We start from the raw sequence: 20,000 nt of genomic DNA, 5'->3' as shown, positions 1-20,000 counted from the left end.
AAATGAATATAAAATGACAAGACGATGGAATCTCATATCATTAGTGTCGCGTTATTTAGTCATGGTCTTTGGAAGTCATCTAGGGAATTTATGTTTGTTATTAAGATAAAAAATTCTCCTTTTTATTTTTTGACGCAAGCACCAGTTAAGAAATAATAGTCTATTCGTAAAAAAAATTATTTTTAAACTGTTTATATATTATTCTAATGATTATTCTTATCATTTTGTAATAAGTTCCATTAATAGAAATGTTTATATTTTATTTCAATGATTATTCTCATCATGAATTGTATAAGGACTACTATAGCTCAGCGAATGTTTCCTCAAAACACTAATGAAAAAAAACTGTCAAATGTAGACCCAGCAATTATCCTCATTGGGAGGAATTTTTTTAGGAATTTAAGTTGAATTCGTCCCAACTTTAGAAAATAATTTTATGCAAATGTTTTGTTTGAAAATCTTTCCTGTTTGACTTTTTAAAAATCCTTATAGCATTTTGTCTTACACGCTTACTAGTGCGCCCAATGGATTTACATTTATTATTCTCATAAGAAGCCGTTCATTCCAAACAATATCACTTAATGTCGTTCGTGCCAAGATAGCCTAGTAGACTAGCGTTTCCAGAAGATGTATTTTTCTTGTTTAAAAAGATGAGAGAAAATTATTTGTGGCTTATAAATAATATTAACCCTATGACTTTTCCATTCGCCACCGGTAATAGTTATTTGTGTATTTCATTCACACTGGAGCAAGTGACATGTTTTAGTGCGTAGATTGTAGAATATAGAACAAATCGACGTCATTATTATTTACAAATAGGTGATTGTAATTTTTTTAAGATTATGAAATTCTTAAATTATTCATTTGAAATGTCAATACATGTCATTAATCGTACCTATTTTGTAATGGTAATAAATGTTTTTACAGCAAAATTCTCAGAAAAATTGTGCCCAGTGAATAGTTTTGGTGAAAAGTACAAGAAAATACGAGAACACCGATATCAACAACCTAATGTTTGGTAATTTCTAAATTCTATGTTATGTATTCATGTTTTGATTGTCTTTGTTAATGGTTAAAACGTTCCGTGTTTGGTATTTTGTTCTTTTTTTTAAATTGTTATATTTATTTTTGTTCATTACTTTTTCCAGTTCACAACCTCCATCAATTTAGTATCACATTGGTGAATTTATGGCAATTTTCTATTAACCCATTTACTCTTGCTCATCAGTTAGCGTAAAATTGAGTGACTCTTTGTTTTATAGAAAAAATCATTGGTATTTGTAACTTTTAGTTGACCCGATGCATATATTTTCCTTCAATATCTCAATAAGGCTTTTTTATTTGAAATTATTAACCGACAAAACGATTTATCGAAATTTAATAATCGAATATTTTTCATATCGTCGAAAATATAAATAATCCCACCACTAACTTGACTATGAATTAATAATATTCGAGTGTTTATTCAAAGAGCAAGGGTCTATGTGGAAAAACTGTTAAATGGGCAGAACCCAATTCAATGTCCTCATCATCATCATCATCATCGCCCCACCCCCGTTCTTCAGTAAAACTTAAAAGTTATTTCAAAATTGCAAGCAAGGCATCCAATGATAACCAGTGAATAGGTCGTCTCGTGGACTGTCTTGTGAGAATTAATGCTAAGTCAGAAGCTTCGTGCTTTGATTAACTTTGTGACCAGGTGCTCAGTTTAATTTTCATTTAATCATAATTATTCATTTTATTGGGTAGAGTTCTGGTTTGGTGCTTAATCAATATTTTACGCGAGGGCAGAGTGTTGGTGCTTAGGTTGTGGTTTAAAGCAAAAGTGTTTGTCTTTTTTTTTTTTTGCAAGATGGTGGTTTATGGCTGGCTATAAATATGTTGGTGCTAAGGTCATGGTGTGGTACCCAGGTCAAAGTTAATGGCAAGGAGATGCTTGAATGTAACTTGTGGTTAATTTCTTGATTTAATTTCTTGAACAATATTGGTATTATGATTGCATGCACACTGAATTTCATGAATAGTTGATGTCAAAATATTTTATACCGAACCCTGTTTTCAAAAACACATTCAAAAATAAACGCTTAAAAGATAGATAGTTGTCTGCGTTTGTATCATTTGGAGCCAGTATTGATTTTTGCAAAGCATTAATTTCACAAGACACCCCAAAACAAGACACAACCTATTTACCGATATTGTAAATAAATATGTACAAACAAATTAATCAAAAAACAAACATATTTCAACAAGAATGCGATAGATCGGGTCAGCTGAGATTGCAGAAGTTACTTTTGGATGATTTGGTTGATTTCTTTGAATCACAGCTTTGGGCAGACTTGACCTTGTTTCCGTTCCTCTTGGATTCTGTTGGTTTTGGTTTGGGATGGTGTGCGATAGTTTGTTTTCCCTCGGAATTCATACCGTTTGTCTGACAAATTGAATTTAAACAGATTGTTGAACATTTCCATAAAATATATAGAACTTTGTAATGTAAATAAACACATCAGGTAAAAAATCAAAACTCAGACAATGAAGCACCAAATGACTAAAATGAATAATATCTCAACTGTTAAAATCGAAACAGACATAAGAGAATTATCATACAAGGGGAATTCCAAACAACACGGAACTAATGCTGTGACAGGAACAAACAATGTTGTAGAAATATTTCCAAAATAAGTTATTGATCAATATTATCCCCCTGTCATCACTTTTGGAGTCGGACTACTCGTGATTTAAAGGCTATTTTAAAGTCAATTTCGGGAATCCCCACAAAACACTGATGAATGGCAAGTTTGGGGATCGCGGTAATGCACCTTAAGTGCAAATAGCATGATTGAGACGATACGAAGGATGGCCACTAGGTTGCCTATGCCCGTCCGACCTATTGGACAGACAAGGGGAACACTGTAATAACTCTTATGAACAGCTAGCTTTTCTCAAAGACTCGCATCAAAGTGTTAAACTTGCATCTTAACTCCCGATTTATCAGATTCCCTAATTGCATTTATTCAAACTTCAGATCATTTTAGCCACTCACGAAGCATAACTTACACTGCTGATTTCTTCTATTGATGTTTGCTTTGATTTTGAGACGTGTCCGTTGCTCTCTGTTTTCTGGGACTTGTTTGTTTCGGAGACACCAACAGGGATTTTTTGGTCTTCATCTGCATGCCGAGGAGAAAAGTGTCAGTATCAAACATCTTATAGAAACTATAAATACGATTAGAAAAGTTCATGAAACAAATTATATGGGCAAAGAGGGTGCGCCCTTGATATTCTTACTTATCTAATTCATTGTTCGGCTTTTTGTTCTTTTATAATGATATTCAGCTTGAGACATGTACGAAAAGGTTGGAAATCGTGGAAATCCCCGGTATGTCAAATATTACTTTTATGGGTCCCTTATTTCATAAGTTACAAGTAGATAAGAAAGTATTATAATTACTTTACATGTTTCATAAAAATACTTCAATCAAATGTTATTGTGTTCAAATCATTCCTATGAAATCCAATAAAAATAACAATTGTTAAAAAATCTCAGTTATTTATCTTATGTTTCAAAACAATTGTACTATCACCTACAAATTATAAAGAGTTAAAGTTTGGGCCCTTTTATTTTTGGTTCATTTGATAAATTAGAGACAAGTTGTATTGGTTACCCAAGTAAAAACAAAAACTTTGAGTATGCCAATAACTAATTACTTTCAAAACAATGTATTAACAAATATTCTTTTCAAACCCTGTCAATAGAGGCAACCAAACTGATAGATTCATTCTTATTAAATGCATAAAAATAAAGTTAATAACCTTTAATCAAAATCAACTTGCAATTGAATGTAAATCTGATTGTTATAAAAATGACCCAGGTGGGATAGACCAGCTAAATAATAATAAAAGAAAATTGACGAAAAAAATAGAAATTCTGAGTTTAATGGAATAGAAAAATTGCCAAGTGTAGCAAACTCATAGATGTATGATTGCATGACGTAGTGAAAACAAAAATGGAAAGACTATAGAATCTATTTATGATTAGTAAATACCGGGTATAACAGCTTGCCCACAAGTGCGCATTAAATATGCATATAAATATATATATATATATATATATATATATATATATATATATATATAATATATATATATATATATATATATATATATATATATATATATATAATAGGGTGTTCCAAAAAAAAAAGTTGCCGCTGTATAAACTATTATAAAACATATGAGTGCTCCTGTATCTTAAAACTAATTTAATATATGATAAAAACAGTTGAAAACTGATGTTTTTATAATGTTATTTCAGTTTGATCTTAGAGATAAAAGTTGGCTAATCTAACTCTCTTAAGTCACTTTATCAAATCAAGGACCAATGGTTTTTGAGTCATTTTAGTTACTTGTGGAGAACTATATTTGCGGAGGTTATTTTGAACAGACACCCGTCTATTTAAATTATCATACTGTGTTCTGCAAATTAACATAGATCGAGACGAATCATTTGAGCCATCAACGATTAAATCGGACGGGTAATATAGTCTGTAGGTGCAAGAAAAACGATGACAACAGGGTCGCCAGATGTCTACGATTCCCAAGGACAAGGTCAAATTAAGGGGCGATCATTATACTCTAGCAGATATTCTAAATAACCATTTGAGTTATTTGGTCATAGAATTAATCTTTTTTTTAAAAGGCTTTCAAGTCACTCGTATATTAATCTGTAAAAAACATGCTCATATATTTTGGTTTTGTCAGTATTTCTGCAGTCATTGGCAAACATTTAAGATGGCTCGACGGAACAATGTTAACTCCCAATCCTATTTTTTTTAAAGAAATGATGTGACCAATTTTCTGTTAATGCTTGCTTCCTTTACTTTTTGCAAAGTAATTTCATTCCACAAATATTTATGTTTTGTTTTGTTTTTTAATATTTTTTCTTTCGTGGGACACAGTGGACTTATTCAGCAAATCCCAAAAAAATAAACCATAGGATTAAAAGTAGGTGATTGAGATGACCAATGATCTTTGTTCATGAGACGCATTCTCATTTTTTATGAAATCTTTGGTGTTATTTTAATTTGCAGAGGACCTAGCCCCATCCTTCTGTAGAATATAATTGTATCGTTTTGTGTCCTGTTTGTTTTTGTTTTTGTTTTCTTTGTGTGTTGTTTTTTTTTTGTATGTTTTGTTTTGTTTTGTTTTTTTGTTGTTTTTTGTTTGTTATTGTTTTTTTTTGGGGGGGTGGGGGGGGGGGAAGGAGGGGGTATAATTTATGGCAATCTGGTAGAAGGTTTTCATCCAAAAGCTGAATATAGTATTTTGGCGTACGTTGAAAAACAATATCATCTTTTAAAGTTTTGGCCGTAAATATTGATTGATTGAAATTACCCTTTATTATCAATTAACTTTATCGAAATTTGAAGGACAAAGATACTGATCAAAATTCTTAAAATGCATTTCTTTTAGTGTTCGGTAGTATTGGAAATTGACTTTGCTTTCTGTGCATTTTCAATAACAATTTATTTGATCTTTTACACAATGCTTCACAGACAAATGCCATTCTACGATACAGATTCAGATGAATAAGTTTGGATAATTTTACGGATCAGTTTGTCTTATGTGTTGTTCCTTCAACCTTGCTTAGGGAATTCTTTAACGATTCGATCACCTCCCCAACAGTCTTTTTAAAAGAAGTTCCAATGCTGCTTTGCCACTACTTGTAGGTATTATTGTTCGTTTGCATGGTGGAATGGTAAACAATTTGACAGTCGGCGGCCAGCATAACATGGTGCTTGAAGTTGGCATGCCAACTACGAAGTGGTCGGTACATACATGATACGTAAATAAATCTGTTTGGACTTTGTCTGAGCATTTAACTTTGGGATGATGTTTTTTTAAAAATTGTTACACTCCAAATCTAGATAATCAATAATTATAAAACTTGGCTTACTATTAGAACCATTAAATGTATTTTCATATTCTCAACTAGAAATCGATACATAGAAAAAGGCTTCAAGCAGCTGTTCCTTTTACTTTTTTTTGGAGCACCCCTACCCTATATATATATCCGATTAATACCTGAATTGAGTTCCTGGTGTCTAGTTTGCATTTGAAATTGTAAAAAGAAATACTGAGCTTAGCTTCATTTGCAACTTAACATTTAGTGAAGTCATACATGGCACTTATAACGGTCTGTAACCGAATCACTTGTTACTAACATTGACAGTTTTGAAATACTTCCTTGTTTTAGGACATTTTTTCAGATGAATCTGTCAAACTTAGTATACAATTTTCTAAATGTAAAATGGTAACGGTGATTGAAAATGATACAATGTTAAGGCTTGGATTACAACATTTGAAATACGAAAAAATAAAAAGGAGAATGTGTAGAGGATATAAATAAAATGTACCCTTTGGACGATTTCTTGCTGGGCATCTTCTTCTTCGTTTTATGGTTAGAAAGTCGTTTTTAGAATTACGAATAATGTAGAAAATTAAACAATATTAAATTAAGTATGATGGAAATAGACAGAGGTATCTGATTTCATAACTAAGATATTTCAAGAATCAAAGATTAAATGCAAGTCTATTGGAATAAGCTTTTAAATTAAAAGAAACGTTTTTCAACATTATCAGTATTTATTGTCAGAATTAAACTGATTACATTGGCAGAAATGGAAACAATACGCTGGGATAAAGTTAAAGCAATTATTTATAAAGCTACCTATTGTCATTGCTTCACATCTCAATTCAATTCAAACTACAGTTCACATTTTGTATTCTAGATAAGCTTCAATGACAGATTTTGTAGATAAAAAAAATAAACATTTGAAAATCATATCGCGCACTTGACTTCTTCAATATTTAGGTGAAACATCCTTCCCTTTTTCTTTTTATTATAAAATTAATAATTTGCTAATTTTGTGACCATGCATGCTACGGTTCAAATTATTGTTAATACCCGTTAATAAAAGGAAATATATTTCTTGGGAATCGTAAATGAACTTTAGTTTGATTTTCAAATGTTAAAGTCACTAGTCTTTATGATTGAATGAGATCATCGTTTTATTAGAGAAACTGTAGTCCACCTTTTTTCACAATATCCTGCCTCGTGTTGGAAGGTTCCTGGGATAGATGATTCCAGTGGTCCCGATTATTGGAACAGCCATCTTCCAAAGGGCGTAAATTGCTATTGATCTTGGAGAAAAGCTACAGGAGACAACAGAAAATAATGACCTGGATAGCATGACATAAATATTCATATCTATAATAGGTTTTCTACTACGAGGCTTTACTTGTCTGGCTAATCCTGGCACAGGCTCAGAATGCTGTAATCTCAATGAGATTTTACACCGGGAAGATTTCATTTGAAATAACACAGGGGCATTTTTGTTTTAACTTTATCAAACAGAGAAACACATGGACAAAAGATTAATAAACACATGTTACCGGAGAGGAGAAAAAAGAATAATTAAAACACTTATTAACAACACTCAGTCTAGAAAAGTAATCGTACATCTAAAATGTAAAAAAAGTCTTTTTGCAAGGATAAAAGGAGCTGACAATATGAATTTCTGAAGAGCTAGATGGCGAGATGAATGAAAAACTAAAGCAATTATAAATCTCATCATAATATTGACATGATTGAAGGCTGAGTGACAAATCATCTTAAACCATGATTCAAGGACATTCAAGTAATTCATAAACATACATGTGCCTAGAGCGCACAATAGGTGAAGGAGGGATATCGTGACTGCGGAAAATTTGGATAACCCTATACCAAAAAGGCGTTTCAAAAATTTTAATATTTGTGCACCTTTGTAAGTTTTCACTATTTGTAAAACTGGTATTGCGAACCAAATTCAGCTCTCATTATAAATTTGACCAAAAGTTGTTAGATCTAATAAAGTACTAGTTCTATAATATGTTTATGTTCAAACTATAAAAGCCATGGATTATTCGATAAAAGTAAACACTGCTGCTTAAAATGTTGTTTAATTAAGAAAATAGAGTTGGGATTTGAGTTTTCCACTGTTTACTTTTACCCATCCACAATTAAAAGGGTTTTGTCTCTCTCTAATAATATTATTGACTTTGCCAACCTCATAGATTTATGGTATACACACAATATATAACATGAGTCAGCAAACTTTTGCCCTCTATTTCTCTTTTTCAATAAGTGATGATCTTTGATGCTGAGAGACTAAAATGCAGGCCATCAAATGTTCTCAAAAGCATAAGATTCAAATTTAGTTGCTACTATATATAGTCTTTGCTTTAATAAGTAATAAAAGATTGATAAGGATAATACATTAAACTGTTCTTCAGACTATATTTGTATATAGGTATATATCGATGTTAGCTTTCCTTTTCGTGGGTTTTGAAAAAGTATGCCGATTTCCCTTTTGCTTTCAGACTTGGATCTTATTTTGAGTTTCCGTCCTAGAACATCATCGCAATTCGTTCTATTTCAAAAGCTTTTGCTATCGCTCATAAAAAAGATAAAAATATGATCCAGCACAGGTAGGAAGCTGAAAGGTGTAGCGAGTAAGCGTTTCTAATTCATCTACACCCTGAAGAGCTCGCTTACTTAATATGAACTCATGGTCGGTGATATCATCCTTTGTTTTAAAAACTATATCGTTTGAGTCCTTGAGTCATATGTTCTCAATGAAATTGTCACATGCCATTTCTCATACTGCTCAAAAAGGTGTGGGAGAGGCTAAATCGAATTACATCGAGTGCAATAATAAATATTTAAGGTGGGAATTCCTCGGTTTGTACAACACAAGAAATAGAAAAATGAAAGAAAAAACAAAAGCAAAAACAATTAAAAATGGAATTGGGGATATAAATAGAAATCCCACTCTTTTTGTGTCTGTCGTCGTTTTCTCAACCGACCCAGGCGGGATCCGTAAAGATGCGGCGTACACGGTTAAAGCCTTGACATTGTTGTGCTTTATTGGAGACAACATCGGCTTCTTGGGTTCCTTCTGACCTCGCATACTTCCTCCGTCCTTGATCGCTGACGGCTTTTTGGAAATGGACGGAGGTTTTGGGTGTCTGGATTGAAGGCTTGTAGGAGAACCTTTGATTTTTCTGGACTCTTTGTCACTGCTGTTACAGTTAGATTTTCTGGCCGATGAGTTCTTCTCATTGATGCTTGACAATTGTTTTGGAGCTGCAGATGCGATCGCGAAGGCCGAGTTGATGTCTGTGGTTCCCTGCTGCATCAGAGTCCAATGGTGGCGGTTGTTCATGACACCGTCATAGAAGGGTGATAATCGTGGCCAGGTGTTAGAGAACGCCTTAGCAGATGGAGGGAAGATATTGATTATATATAACCTTACCTGGCAAGCCAATCAAACAACCATCTCATAATTACTAATCAATGATCATGAACTTTTTCAAGGATGCAATTTACATGTTCGATTTTTTAAAAACTTAAATTTAGAACTCTTAAAATTGCTCATCTTGCAATACAACCATTGCTTTAGACTATGAAGTCGTATATAAAATACAAATCTAATATGGGTTTCCTGTGGACAAGAAGAAATATTCTTTTAATTAATTCTTTCCGTTCATGTTGATAGATGTGCCACAAAAACATTTACATGTTCTTTAGCTTGTGTCTCTCTGCCCATGGCATTGCAAAAATAGTTCATTAAAATATGTAATAATATGGCAGTCAAAGTCGCACATCAAGTTTATAGATCGTGGTTCGGTTACCAAAGGTGATACTATTACTATATTTACAAGTGATGACACAATGACACCGTATGAAACTAATGACATGAAATACTTATGATCTTGTAAGCACTCATTGTAAATATTAAAGGCGAGACTTGAGGATGATCCTTTACTCTGAGTCATGCTTGTGGTCTCCGATTCTAACCATCATGCATTCTTTAATTCTCCCCATGTCAATTTTTATTACGGGACATAAAAGTTTTGAAGAATTAAAAAACAGGCAAATAGTGATCTTCAAAAATAAGAAATAGATTAAGAAGATGACACCCTTAATTTCCTTCACCCATGTCCTCTCAATGAACCTAATGGAGACCACTATATTCGATAATGTTCACAACAACCAGCTCTTTTAAAAATTGTATTGGTTGGGAGTTGCAAACTAAACTTTACAAAGCTGTCGACTCATTTCTGAGTAAAAGAACACAGGATGGTCCCAAGAGTGTACATTTCAAAGGGCAAAAAATAAATATGTTTGCCAGACGTCAACTTTCGTACTAGCTGTACTTTCTCATTTGAAACACACCAAATCACTGAAATAGAAATGTTATGAATATGGTTTAATCATGAATGATTAATCGTTCTTACATTTGGGATAAATTTGACGCCATTAAACCCGTTTTATAAGACTGAAAATGTGCAAAAGACTGAAACTACAAAATTACAAATGGCTAGATACTCATTCTCCTTGTCCTCCTACTTCTCTTTGTTCTTCTACCTCTTCTCCTTCTTCTTCTTCATCTTTTTCTCCTTCTACTACTTCATCTTCTTCTTCTTCTTCTTCTTCTTCTTCTTCTTCTTCTTCTTCTTCTTCATCTTCTTCTTCTTCTTCTTCTTCTTCTTCTTCTTCTCTTCTTCTTCTTCTTCTTCTTCTTCTTCTTCTTCTTCTTCTTCTTCTTCTTCTCTTCTTCTTCTTCTTTCTTCTTCTTCTTCTTCTTCTTCTTCTTCTTCTTCTTCTTCTTCTTCTTTCTTCTTCTTCTTCTTCTTCTTCTTCTTCTTCTTTCTTCTTCTTCTTCTTCTTCTTCTTCTTATTATTATTATTATTATTATTATTATTATTATTATTATTATTATTATTATTATTATTATTATTATTATTATTCCTCCTCCTCCCCCTCCTCCTCTTTCCTGCATTTCCTCTTTCTCCTCTTTGTCTTTATTACAATGAGGTCTAATTCGCTGATGCCTTAATTCAGATAGTTTTTTAACATACTCCTTGTCAACCTGGTCTCTGCTGTTAGATATGGAACTTTCCTTGGCAAACCAGAACGAACTTGGAGAGATTTAAGATCAAAATGTTAAACGTTGTCAATTTTAGATCAGAGATGTTTTAATTTCTTGCAGGTTCACTGAACCCCATTGATAGACTGAATTTGCGTGCGGCTTTGTGGTCTTATGGTAAATCATTAGACTTATACCTGTAGGCCATTGGTGTTAGCCCCGCTTTGGGTAGTGCAACGTTGGATCATTGGAAAATGCTCATTACTCCAATTCTCTCACCGCTCTTATGTGTAAAATGAGTGCCTGGCCGGTAAACAGCGTTGTCCCTGTCGTAAAAATTTGTAAAAGTGTTTCACATTTGTAATGCATATACATTGAAGTGTTGCTGATGGCGCAAGATGCATTTTAAAGATCTTTGAGGACATTTTATCAATAATTTGTGGGGGAGGGAGTTGTATAAAATCTCAAGTTACCTCGTAAACTGGAGTACATATCATGTCGATGAATTCAACTTGCATTCTTGGTAATTCGTCCTTTTTCTCTCGGTCCATCATTGGCTGTAAACATAACAACAACAAAAGAGTTTATATGGATAATATCTCAAATCTCTAATGCATGACAACTTTGTAGGAGAGTACAAAAATATTGATAAAAATTAACTCTAACGAGTCCTATTTTTAAAAAAAAGTAGAATATGATTTGATATGAAGACTGATTTGATGCCTATCATATAGGTACTTACCAATTTACACATTGCACGAAAAGTACAAGATCACATTAGTACGACATTCAGCATTGTAAAATGATTTCATGATCAACCTTTTAAACATTTGAATGAGAATGTAAATCTATAATTTTGACTTTATAATAACAAAGCCAAAGCAATCAATTAACCTTTATTCACCAGTAAACATTTAATTGGTTTTTATGATCCGTTAAAATGTGAAATCGTTTGTATCAATACAGATTTCATTTAATGAACACAGAGATGGAGAATTTCAAAATTTAATAAAACCTGTTTTGAAATTGTGGTTCATGTTTTCTATGATATTCCAGAGACTTGTTTATCATGCCTTGTGACCAATCATGACTCTTTCCCGCTGCCACTTTAATTATAAATACTTATAAACTTAACCATTTTGATATGAATTCAGGAAAGTGGGTGGAGCACGCACTTGTGTTAATAAGAACAAAAAATGAAGTGAGTAGAAAAGTGCTAGAAGACAATAAAGAATAAAAACTTTGCAGCGAAGAGTATTCAAACGAGAGGGACGCTGTGCAATCGACGCCCTCCACCACTCCGTGGAATCTTTCGGCACTTTTCTACACACTTCATTTCTCGTCTTGATACGCCACATGACGTTTTCATGGAAACAAAGACTTACAATCGGTTTTTCGCCCAGTTGAGTTTTTTCGATGTCTCCCTGTTCAAAGAATTCTGCTGTAACAAGTTGTGCGATTTCTTTCTGTATCTTCCAGGGTTTGGTGATAGCCGCAACATCACAAGCTGTCATCATCATCGCCCTATCGACACAATAAAAATTCTAAAACTTATGAAGAAATGTAAACTTCAATGAGTGACATAAAACAAACTATTTCTGACGATGAGGATTTTCGTTTATTCAGAACAAATTATTTCATTTCCCGAAACGTCAGCTACCATTTCTTAACATTTCTCATATCCGTTTATCTTCGGAGTTAAATCTTCGAGCAAATTCATTAAATCAATTAAAACAGTATTATTTAGTATTCTTTTCCGGCCAGCCAGGAGAAGAAAGGAAAATACAAGCCTGTAATATTTTTTATTCCGTACCCGAATACTCAAATAATTAAGTACTCAATGTGCTGCAAATCTAATAAAATACTACTCTAGTACTATAAACTGTTGGGAAACAAATTATACACCTTGCAATGTGTACCAATTTTATCGTGGCCTACGATCAGCAATGGCAAGAGATCTCCGACATACTAATAAAACAATGTGTGTTTTTAAGTATTTCAAATAACTGCTACTTACTGGAGTAATTCTTTCTTGTATGGATCTCGAAATTGTTTTTCTCCGTTGTCCACAAGTTTCTTAAAATCCCCTCTTTTCCTGAAATAGGATGAAACGCATCAGGTTGACAATTTACAGAAAAATGCAAAATACTCGATTTGCTCAGATATATAAATATATTTTTAAAAAGAGATAGAATTTGGAATCAGAAAACTGTCTTGATTACGGTTTTTGAGGACTAAAAGCCACAATGGCAAAAGAAAAAGTAAAGAAAACCTCACTGTCGAAAAAATCTATAAGAAATTAAGATTATGAACAAACGCCCAGAATGAAATACACAGAATCAAGTCACAAAACTCCCAAGAGAATCAAGAAAAAAATATGACATGAGTTTATTATTGGCGCAAAGAGAATATGGCAAAGTATTAAGTTTAGGAGCAAAACTCGACGTTGAATTACAGGACCTTTCACAGATCAAATAAACCGGAAATCTGAAGAAACGAAAATATTAATGATAGAAAACGATAAACCAGTGTTAACGGACCAAGAATCAGATATGTTAATCATAGATTTATCAACCACTCACTTGAAATAGAGGGCAAGGTCTGTGGACAGGATGGCATGTTCTAAAATAGTTATCGCCCTTCTGTATTCCTCTGGAGAAAACGACTGGAAGATGTTGTTACCCTGGAGTGATAAAGGTCAATACTCAAAGTTAACGGCAATGTGCCTTTAGTCGATTCATACTTTACACATCTACATAAAATCAACCTTGGACCCCTTTCTCCAAAAATCGGTTTTGATAAAAACTTGATATCATTGATATCAGAGCTTAGTTTCCTCATTTATTGATCCTGTAAAACTATAACTTTTTAAAAATAAGAATCAAAAATATTGCTGCAACCTGGGCTTAATCACATCAGGTTTTGTGATGATGGTTGGTGAAGCTTTTATATCAGGTTGGAACAAAACCAAATTCAGTCGTAAACGGGTTAATATCGACTTGAACACAAATATGTACAATAATTGCTGATGATACCCAATATGTATCAGTAGAAGGATCAGTAGAGAGATTTTCCCGGATCCATTCATTCTGTGAATCGAAATTTTACATGAATTTTGGCAAGAATTATATTTAGCGAGCATTGGTCTATTTATAAACCGCTGAAATAACAGAATACTAAAATTAGTTTTCTAAACGCAGATTATGATGATGATGATGATGGTGATGATGATGATGATGATGATGATGATGATGATGATGACGATGATGATGTTGTTGTTGTTGATGCCGGTTTGTTTGTTTGTTTGTTTGTTTTTGTTTTTGTTTTTGTTTTTTTTTCGATGACTACTATGTTACTAGTGTGCATCTGTGTCTATGTCAATATTGTATTGTTATAAATGTGTAACCAAATGACAAATAGCCACTTTTTTGAGGACAATAAAGATATATTATTATTATTATTATTATTATTATTATTATTATTATTATTATTATTATTATTATTATTATTATTATCATTACAGAATGTTGTGACTTACAGATAAAAGTTATAGCCTTTACCCAGTGATAGTTAAATATATTCTCATAGAATAGAGAAGCCACTTTTTATATAACTAGGGATCTCTTAAACAAGTCAAAGTGATACTGAGCTGCAAGAAAATGTGGAGTGGTAATAATAATGACAAAAGTGAATATAACAGGTTTAAAAAAAGACCAAAATACAAAATACGGAGCGTTTTGGGCTCAAACCCCTTCTTCTGAAACAGCGAAAACATTAAAAGCATAAAACACTGCCGTCTACGGGTTTTATAGAGTAATGTACTTATGCATCTATTGTTTTTATTTTGTCAGTTGAAGACGAGTTTTGAGCTCGTTCCATGTTTGGTATTTTGTTCTATTAAGCTGTCATATTCATTTGTGTTTTTTCTGATCTCCAAAACAGCGCAAGTTTCATTGAATCAAAAGCTTTCTAACTCTTCAAGGCTAGAACTAACACATTCCATACCTCACTGTTGAGTATCATGATACAATGATCAAAGTGATGATGTTCCAATACAGATGTACTGTACAACATGGCCAGTGGAGACGCAACTCTGAAATAAAAAGGGAAAAAAGTAAATCTTTGGTCGACATGCAGGACAGGTTAAGCTTTCTCTTTTTCTAGGTATTATTCCAAGCTTTCACTGTGGATTTTAGGTTTAGTTTGAGCCTTATTCTTTTCTTTAAACTAGCTTTTTGTAACCCATTTGAAACCCAAATTACTAGCCTTTGCAGAAATAGAAATATCACTATCAGTTATGATTAGTGTAGGCATTGACAAGTGGATAGACTTTAATTTTTGCTGAGTTCCAGTCAAAACAACTTCAGTTTTATCTTCATTTAACAATTGCTTATTTTCTAGCATCCAACTTTTGATGGAGTCACAACAATTTTCTAAATCACAGACAAAAGAAGAGAGATCACAAGGAGTGGAAGCTTTATATACGAGTTTTTATATAACTAAGGATTTCTTAAACAAGTCAAAGTGATACTAAGTTAAATACAACATATTGCTCGTAGCTGCGTGTCGTCAGCATGTGGTAGGTAACAGAATGTGAGCGTATTGCAATGCCTAATCGTAAAGTATATAGGATATAAAGGATAGGGCCTAAAACCGGACCTTTATATTAAGTCAAGATGTGGGCCCTTTCTTTCGTTTAACCGATGGATGGAATTGGACCATTTTTTTTTCAAATAAGAAAATATTGTTGTAGAAAAATAACAGTAATTATGGCCCTTTAAAGATCATTGAATGCAAGTATTCTGAAATATCAATAATGATTCATTTTAAAGGACGAAAAGATAAGTCCTGGTAAACATGGCAAATACATGTAAAAACGTAAATTTCCCTTAAGTCACCAATTGTGCGCGCTGGGACATTTCATAGGCCATAATTCTGGGGAAAAAAGATATTTTATGGATCCATCGCCTATCAAGAAGTCATGATAGCAAAACTATTCCTATGGGGGATTATTGTGGTGTGCGGTGACCCAAAGACAATAATCTTAAATTAAGATGTTGTAGATGAAACCTACTTACTTTTTCTGGAAAGCATTGTTGGTGCCTCGGTGATCAAGGTCATGACATAAGCATGCCACCATGAGAGCAAAAATCTCTACTTTGTCAAATAAAGGCGTCAGCTCCCCTGTCTGTGGAGACAAAAGAAGACAGTTGAATTCAATTCTGACAAGCAAATAGTCTTGATCTTGTGAGAGAGCAATGCAGTTTGTAGAAGGCACTGGTTTCTTCAAGGAAAATTAGTAAATTGACCTTTCCCGTTTTACTCTTGGATATGATCTGATGTTTGGGACGTTGCTTTATTCCAGGCTATCAACATTCTTGTCTAACATTTTGGGGATTTGATTGTCATGATTTCAGACCAATCATTTCAAACTTGTATGATGTCGGAGCGAATCCAATATTCACTACAGGGCAGAGAAGTCCTGACATCACACCTTCTACTCTTCCCGTACCCAACTCCTAGGAATTGTGTATGTACCCAGTCCCTCGCAGTACTAATCATGAATAGATTGCATTTTGCATCATAAAGTAGCATAATTATTATAGTAGCAGTATGTATAATCAGATTCTTAATCAGATCACGGGACGAAAAAGAGCGAGGGTGGATTAAACTTTCAATGAGATTGGAACCAGTTTGTTTGTTTTTTGACATCACACGATCGTTCCCTATTAAATTGAATAGTAAGCTCTTTCTATACAACACGAAGAAATACTAGAGTCGTCCCCGCTGAAAGTAGAATCAATTCCTTCAACTGTGAAAATCTTGAATTTCCTAATCTTGACATCTTCATATTGCTCATTCCGATATCATACCTTGTCGTTGTCGGTCACATTTATTGATTTGTCCTTTGAGTGATGAGAGTGAGAGGCAGCACTGCCATTATCCCAAAATACAACATGTCTTTTAAAATAATTTGGTCAGAAAACTCGTCCTTCAAATGTCGGTCGATTAAAATGACCCTGATCTTGTCAAAAACTATCGAAAATGAGACTCCTTAAGTCCCAGATTTGAGAGTATTAGACTAGATTGAAGAATAGTTAACAGATCCGAGAAACGACGGCGTGGCAGTTTGGAGTAAAAGTAACTTTTGGTTAACTCAAACATTCGTGCCCAACATTATGTTTTTAATGTAAAATTGCGTAACTCCTTTTTTCAGGGAGAACTTCTTGATATTTGTAACTATCGACCATCTACTGACTGGCCCGTGACATTTCAACAATGAATGGTAGCCTGGTCGGATTGGGTGGCGCAGACCAAGAAGTTATTCCTAATTTTTTTAAATGAAAATAAAATCACTCGATTTCACGACGACCTTCAGCACACTTATTGATGAGCTTGGCGTAAGGGTTAACACAAATGTGACTTTTATCGTGTGCCGTTACTTGTTAAATGTGTCAGTAAATGTGTCACTTTCGGTAGTTATTTATTTTCTCAAAGAAGGGAACGTAAAGGATAGCTAATGTCAATCAAAATAAGTAGTCCTTCAGAGCCATTAGGCCACTGGAGCCGGAGGTTATCCTGGTTTTTTGTTATAGTGTGCAACGGGCATTATCAAATTGCTTGCTACACTTTAGACAAGATGCTATTCTATCGCAAAGTGCTTTCCGCCAGATCTAACATACCCAGTTACCCAATCACTGCTTGGTGGACAAAATAATCTTGGCTTCACCCGGGATGGATCTCGGTTCCTTTCCTTCTGAAGGGAGTGCTCTACCAACTGAGGTATCGAGCTCCCCAACATCAGCAAGTAAGAAGTAAAAATTATGAATGAAATTACTTTGACTATCTATTTCTTCCACATTAGCCAACATATTGTGACTCTCAAAACATCGTTATCATGACTGACCCTACTTACATTTAGTGAAAACAGTGAAAAGTAAATACTTACGTAGAGCATTGTGAACATCGTTTGACAGACATTAAATGCGTGTCTCCAATTATGATAGGTCACAGGTCGATAATTCTTCTTGACTGTACACACCCAGCGACACATTGTCTGGAAAGCGGGGGAAATAAAAAAATAATAATTCCCTTTATTCATCCTATAGTTGAGTCCTTGGAAAAGGCTCTTTACTCACATTCTCTCACCGTACTCAGGTCTAAAATGAGTTCCTGGCCGTTAACAGCATTGTCTTTATCCGAAACATTATAATATCTCCTAACAGGCGTCATGTCCCGTCCTACATGTTAAACGTTGCTGTTGACCAGGGACCTCTTGCAAAGCGCTTTGAGCACATTTAGTGGATATTGCCCTATATAAAAGCTCAAAAAGCTCATGGCTATTCGTGAAGCTTCAAGTGTCGATTCTTTAAAATCAAAGCTTTAAGATGACTTTTTTTTACAAAACAATATTTTAAGTCTCAGTCAATGTTTAAAATTTATTTGATATAGATGGGGGGGGGGGTTTCTCTCTTATTTTGAGTAATAACTGAAAGTGTGTCTTGTGTGTGTGTGTGTGTGTGTGTGTGTGTGCATTTTAGTGATATTTTAGATTGTCATTCTTGTAACTGTGAAGCGCATAGAGCATGACCTAGTCATGGTTATGGGCTATACAAGTGCTATATTATTATCATTATTATTATTATTATTATTATTATTATTATTATTATTATTATCATCATCATCATCATTATCAAATAATAATAATAATATCAATAATGGTACTACTAGTAGCAGCAGTAGTAGTAGTAGTAGTAGTAGTAGTAGTAGTAGTAGTAGTAGTAGTAGTAGTAGTAGTAGTAGACGTAATAGTAGTAGTAGTAGTAATAGTAGTAGTAGTAGTAGTAGTAGTAGTAGTAGTAGTTGTTGTTGTTGTTGTTGTTGTTGTTGTTGTTGTTGTTGTAGTAGTAGTAGCAGTAGTAGTAGTAGTAGTAGTAGTAGTAGTAGTAGGAGGAGGAGGAGGAGGAGGAGGAGGAGATGGAGGAGGAGGAGGAGGTGGAGGAGGAGGAGGAGGAGGAGTAGTTGTTGTTGTTGTTGTTGTTGTTGTAGACGAAAAAGAAGAAGTATTAGTAGTAATTGTTGTTGTTTTTGTTGTTGTTGTTGTATACCTCATATGGGACCTTGAACTTGTTGATGAGATTTGCGTCAATAAACATCCTGATGGTGGCCTTAATGGTGTCATCATCAGTCATAAGGGTATCGTCGAAGTCATAGGCGTACAATCGGTAGTCCTCCGATGTCTGGATATTGTCACCCTACAATTGATGTAGATAGATATGGATTGTAAGGCAGAAATCGATAATCGACACCAATTACGTAATCCGAATAATTACCCCAGCACGGTTTAGGTTTCAGAGTTCTTCCTTCTTCCTGCTTGTTTCGTGCCTGCTGGTTTCAAAAAAAAAACCTTCAGCTCTTTCTCTCAGAGCGGGAATCAAGCCCTGGACCTTCCGGTCCGAAGGCGAGTGTTACACCACAAGACCACATAGCCGCACAAATTAGTTAATTCAGATTATTTTTACGCTTAACGAATTTCATAGCATTGAAAATGGGGTTTAGTATGGTCAGATGGAGGTATATTATATTAAAGCTTTATGAAACGCATTGATTATATTGAGTCATTGAGTGCTCGCTGTGTTTAGACTGAGTCAGTCGGTAAATACTTTGAAGCGGAAAAAAAAACCAGCAAGAAGACAAAATCCTATGAATAGAACGAAATTGACGTCACTCAACTCTTAGTTATTGACTTTTAGGCAGTCATCTTTGTAATTACTAAGATAAAGATTAAGAAATTAAAGAGCAGGCACTGGTGTAAGATAAAGAACTGAACAAGTGTGTATGAAAGGTGCCAGACAAAGCAAGAAAGAAAAATATAAGAAAAAAAACAATCGGGAGAGGTCGAGGTCGACTGACTTTTTGGGATGTTTTTGTCTTGTATTTTTCTTTTTTTTTTTGCTTTGTCTGGTACCTTTCATGCACACTTTTTCAGTTCTTTATCTTACACCGGTGCCTGCTCCTTAATTTCTTAA

At 33.9% G+C, this 20,000-nt stretch overlaps 1 protein-coding gene across 6 annotated transcripts in view; it reads right to left on the bottom strand.

The window, feature by feature from the left end:
- Positions 1-119: 119 nt before the first annotated feature.
- The window catches only part of LOC144964214 (cGMP-specific 3',5'-cyclic phosphodiesterase-like), a 146,395-nt gene continuing 126,514 nt past the window's right edge, over positions 120-20,000 (bottom strand). For 3 of the 6 annotated variants that reach the window (XM_078898225.1, XM_078898223.1, XM_078898224.1), the window contains 11 exons: positions 19,080-19,226; positions 17,921-18,028; positions 16,050-16,159; positions 14,977-15,064; positions 13,554-13,654; positions 12,989-13,066; positions 12,357-12,495; positions 11,445-11,528; positions 8,871-9,311; positions 3,055-3,167; positions 1,095-2,428 (listed from right to left, as the gene is read on the bottom strand). In XM_078898225.1, coding sequence (XP_078754351.1) covers positions 3,069-3,167; positions 8,871-9,311; positions 11,445-11,528; positions 12,357-12,495; positions 12,989-13,066; positions 13,554-13,654; positions 14,977-15,064; positions 16,050-16,159; positions 17,921-18,028; positions 19,080-19,226 — 1,395 coding nt within the window. In that variant the 3' untranslated portion in view covers positions 1,095-2,428; positions 3,055-3,068. Of the gene's footprint in view, positions 2,429-3,054; positions 3,168-7,091; positions 7,213-8,870; positions 9,312-11,444; positions 11,529-12,356; positions 12,496-12,988; positions 13,067-13,553; positions 13,655-14,976; positions 15,065-16,049; positions 16,160-17,920; positions 18,029-19,079; positions 19,227-20,000 lie in introns of all 6 variants that reach the window. The other 3 variants (XM_078898228.1, XM_078898227.1, XM_078898226.1) reach the window with 2 other exon arrangements.

Source organism: Berghia stephanieae, chromosome 2, assembly GCF_034508935.2.
Source record: "Berghia stephanieae isolate SIO BIC M18660-M18661 chromosome 2, UCSD_Bste_1.3, whole genome shotgun sequence".
NCBI classification, from domain to species: domain Eukaryota; kingdom Metazoa; phylum Mollusca; class Gastropoda; order Nudibranchia; family Aeolidiidae; genus Berghia; species Berghia stephanieae.
The sequence above is the reverse complement of the archived record's forward strand: the minus strand, read 5'-3'. Positions and strand labels throughout refer to the sequence as shown.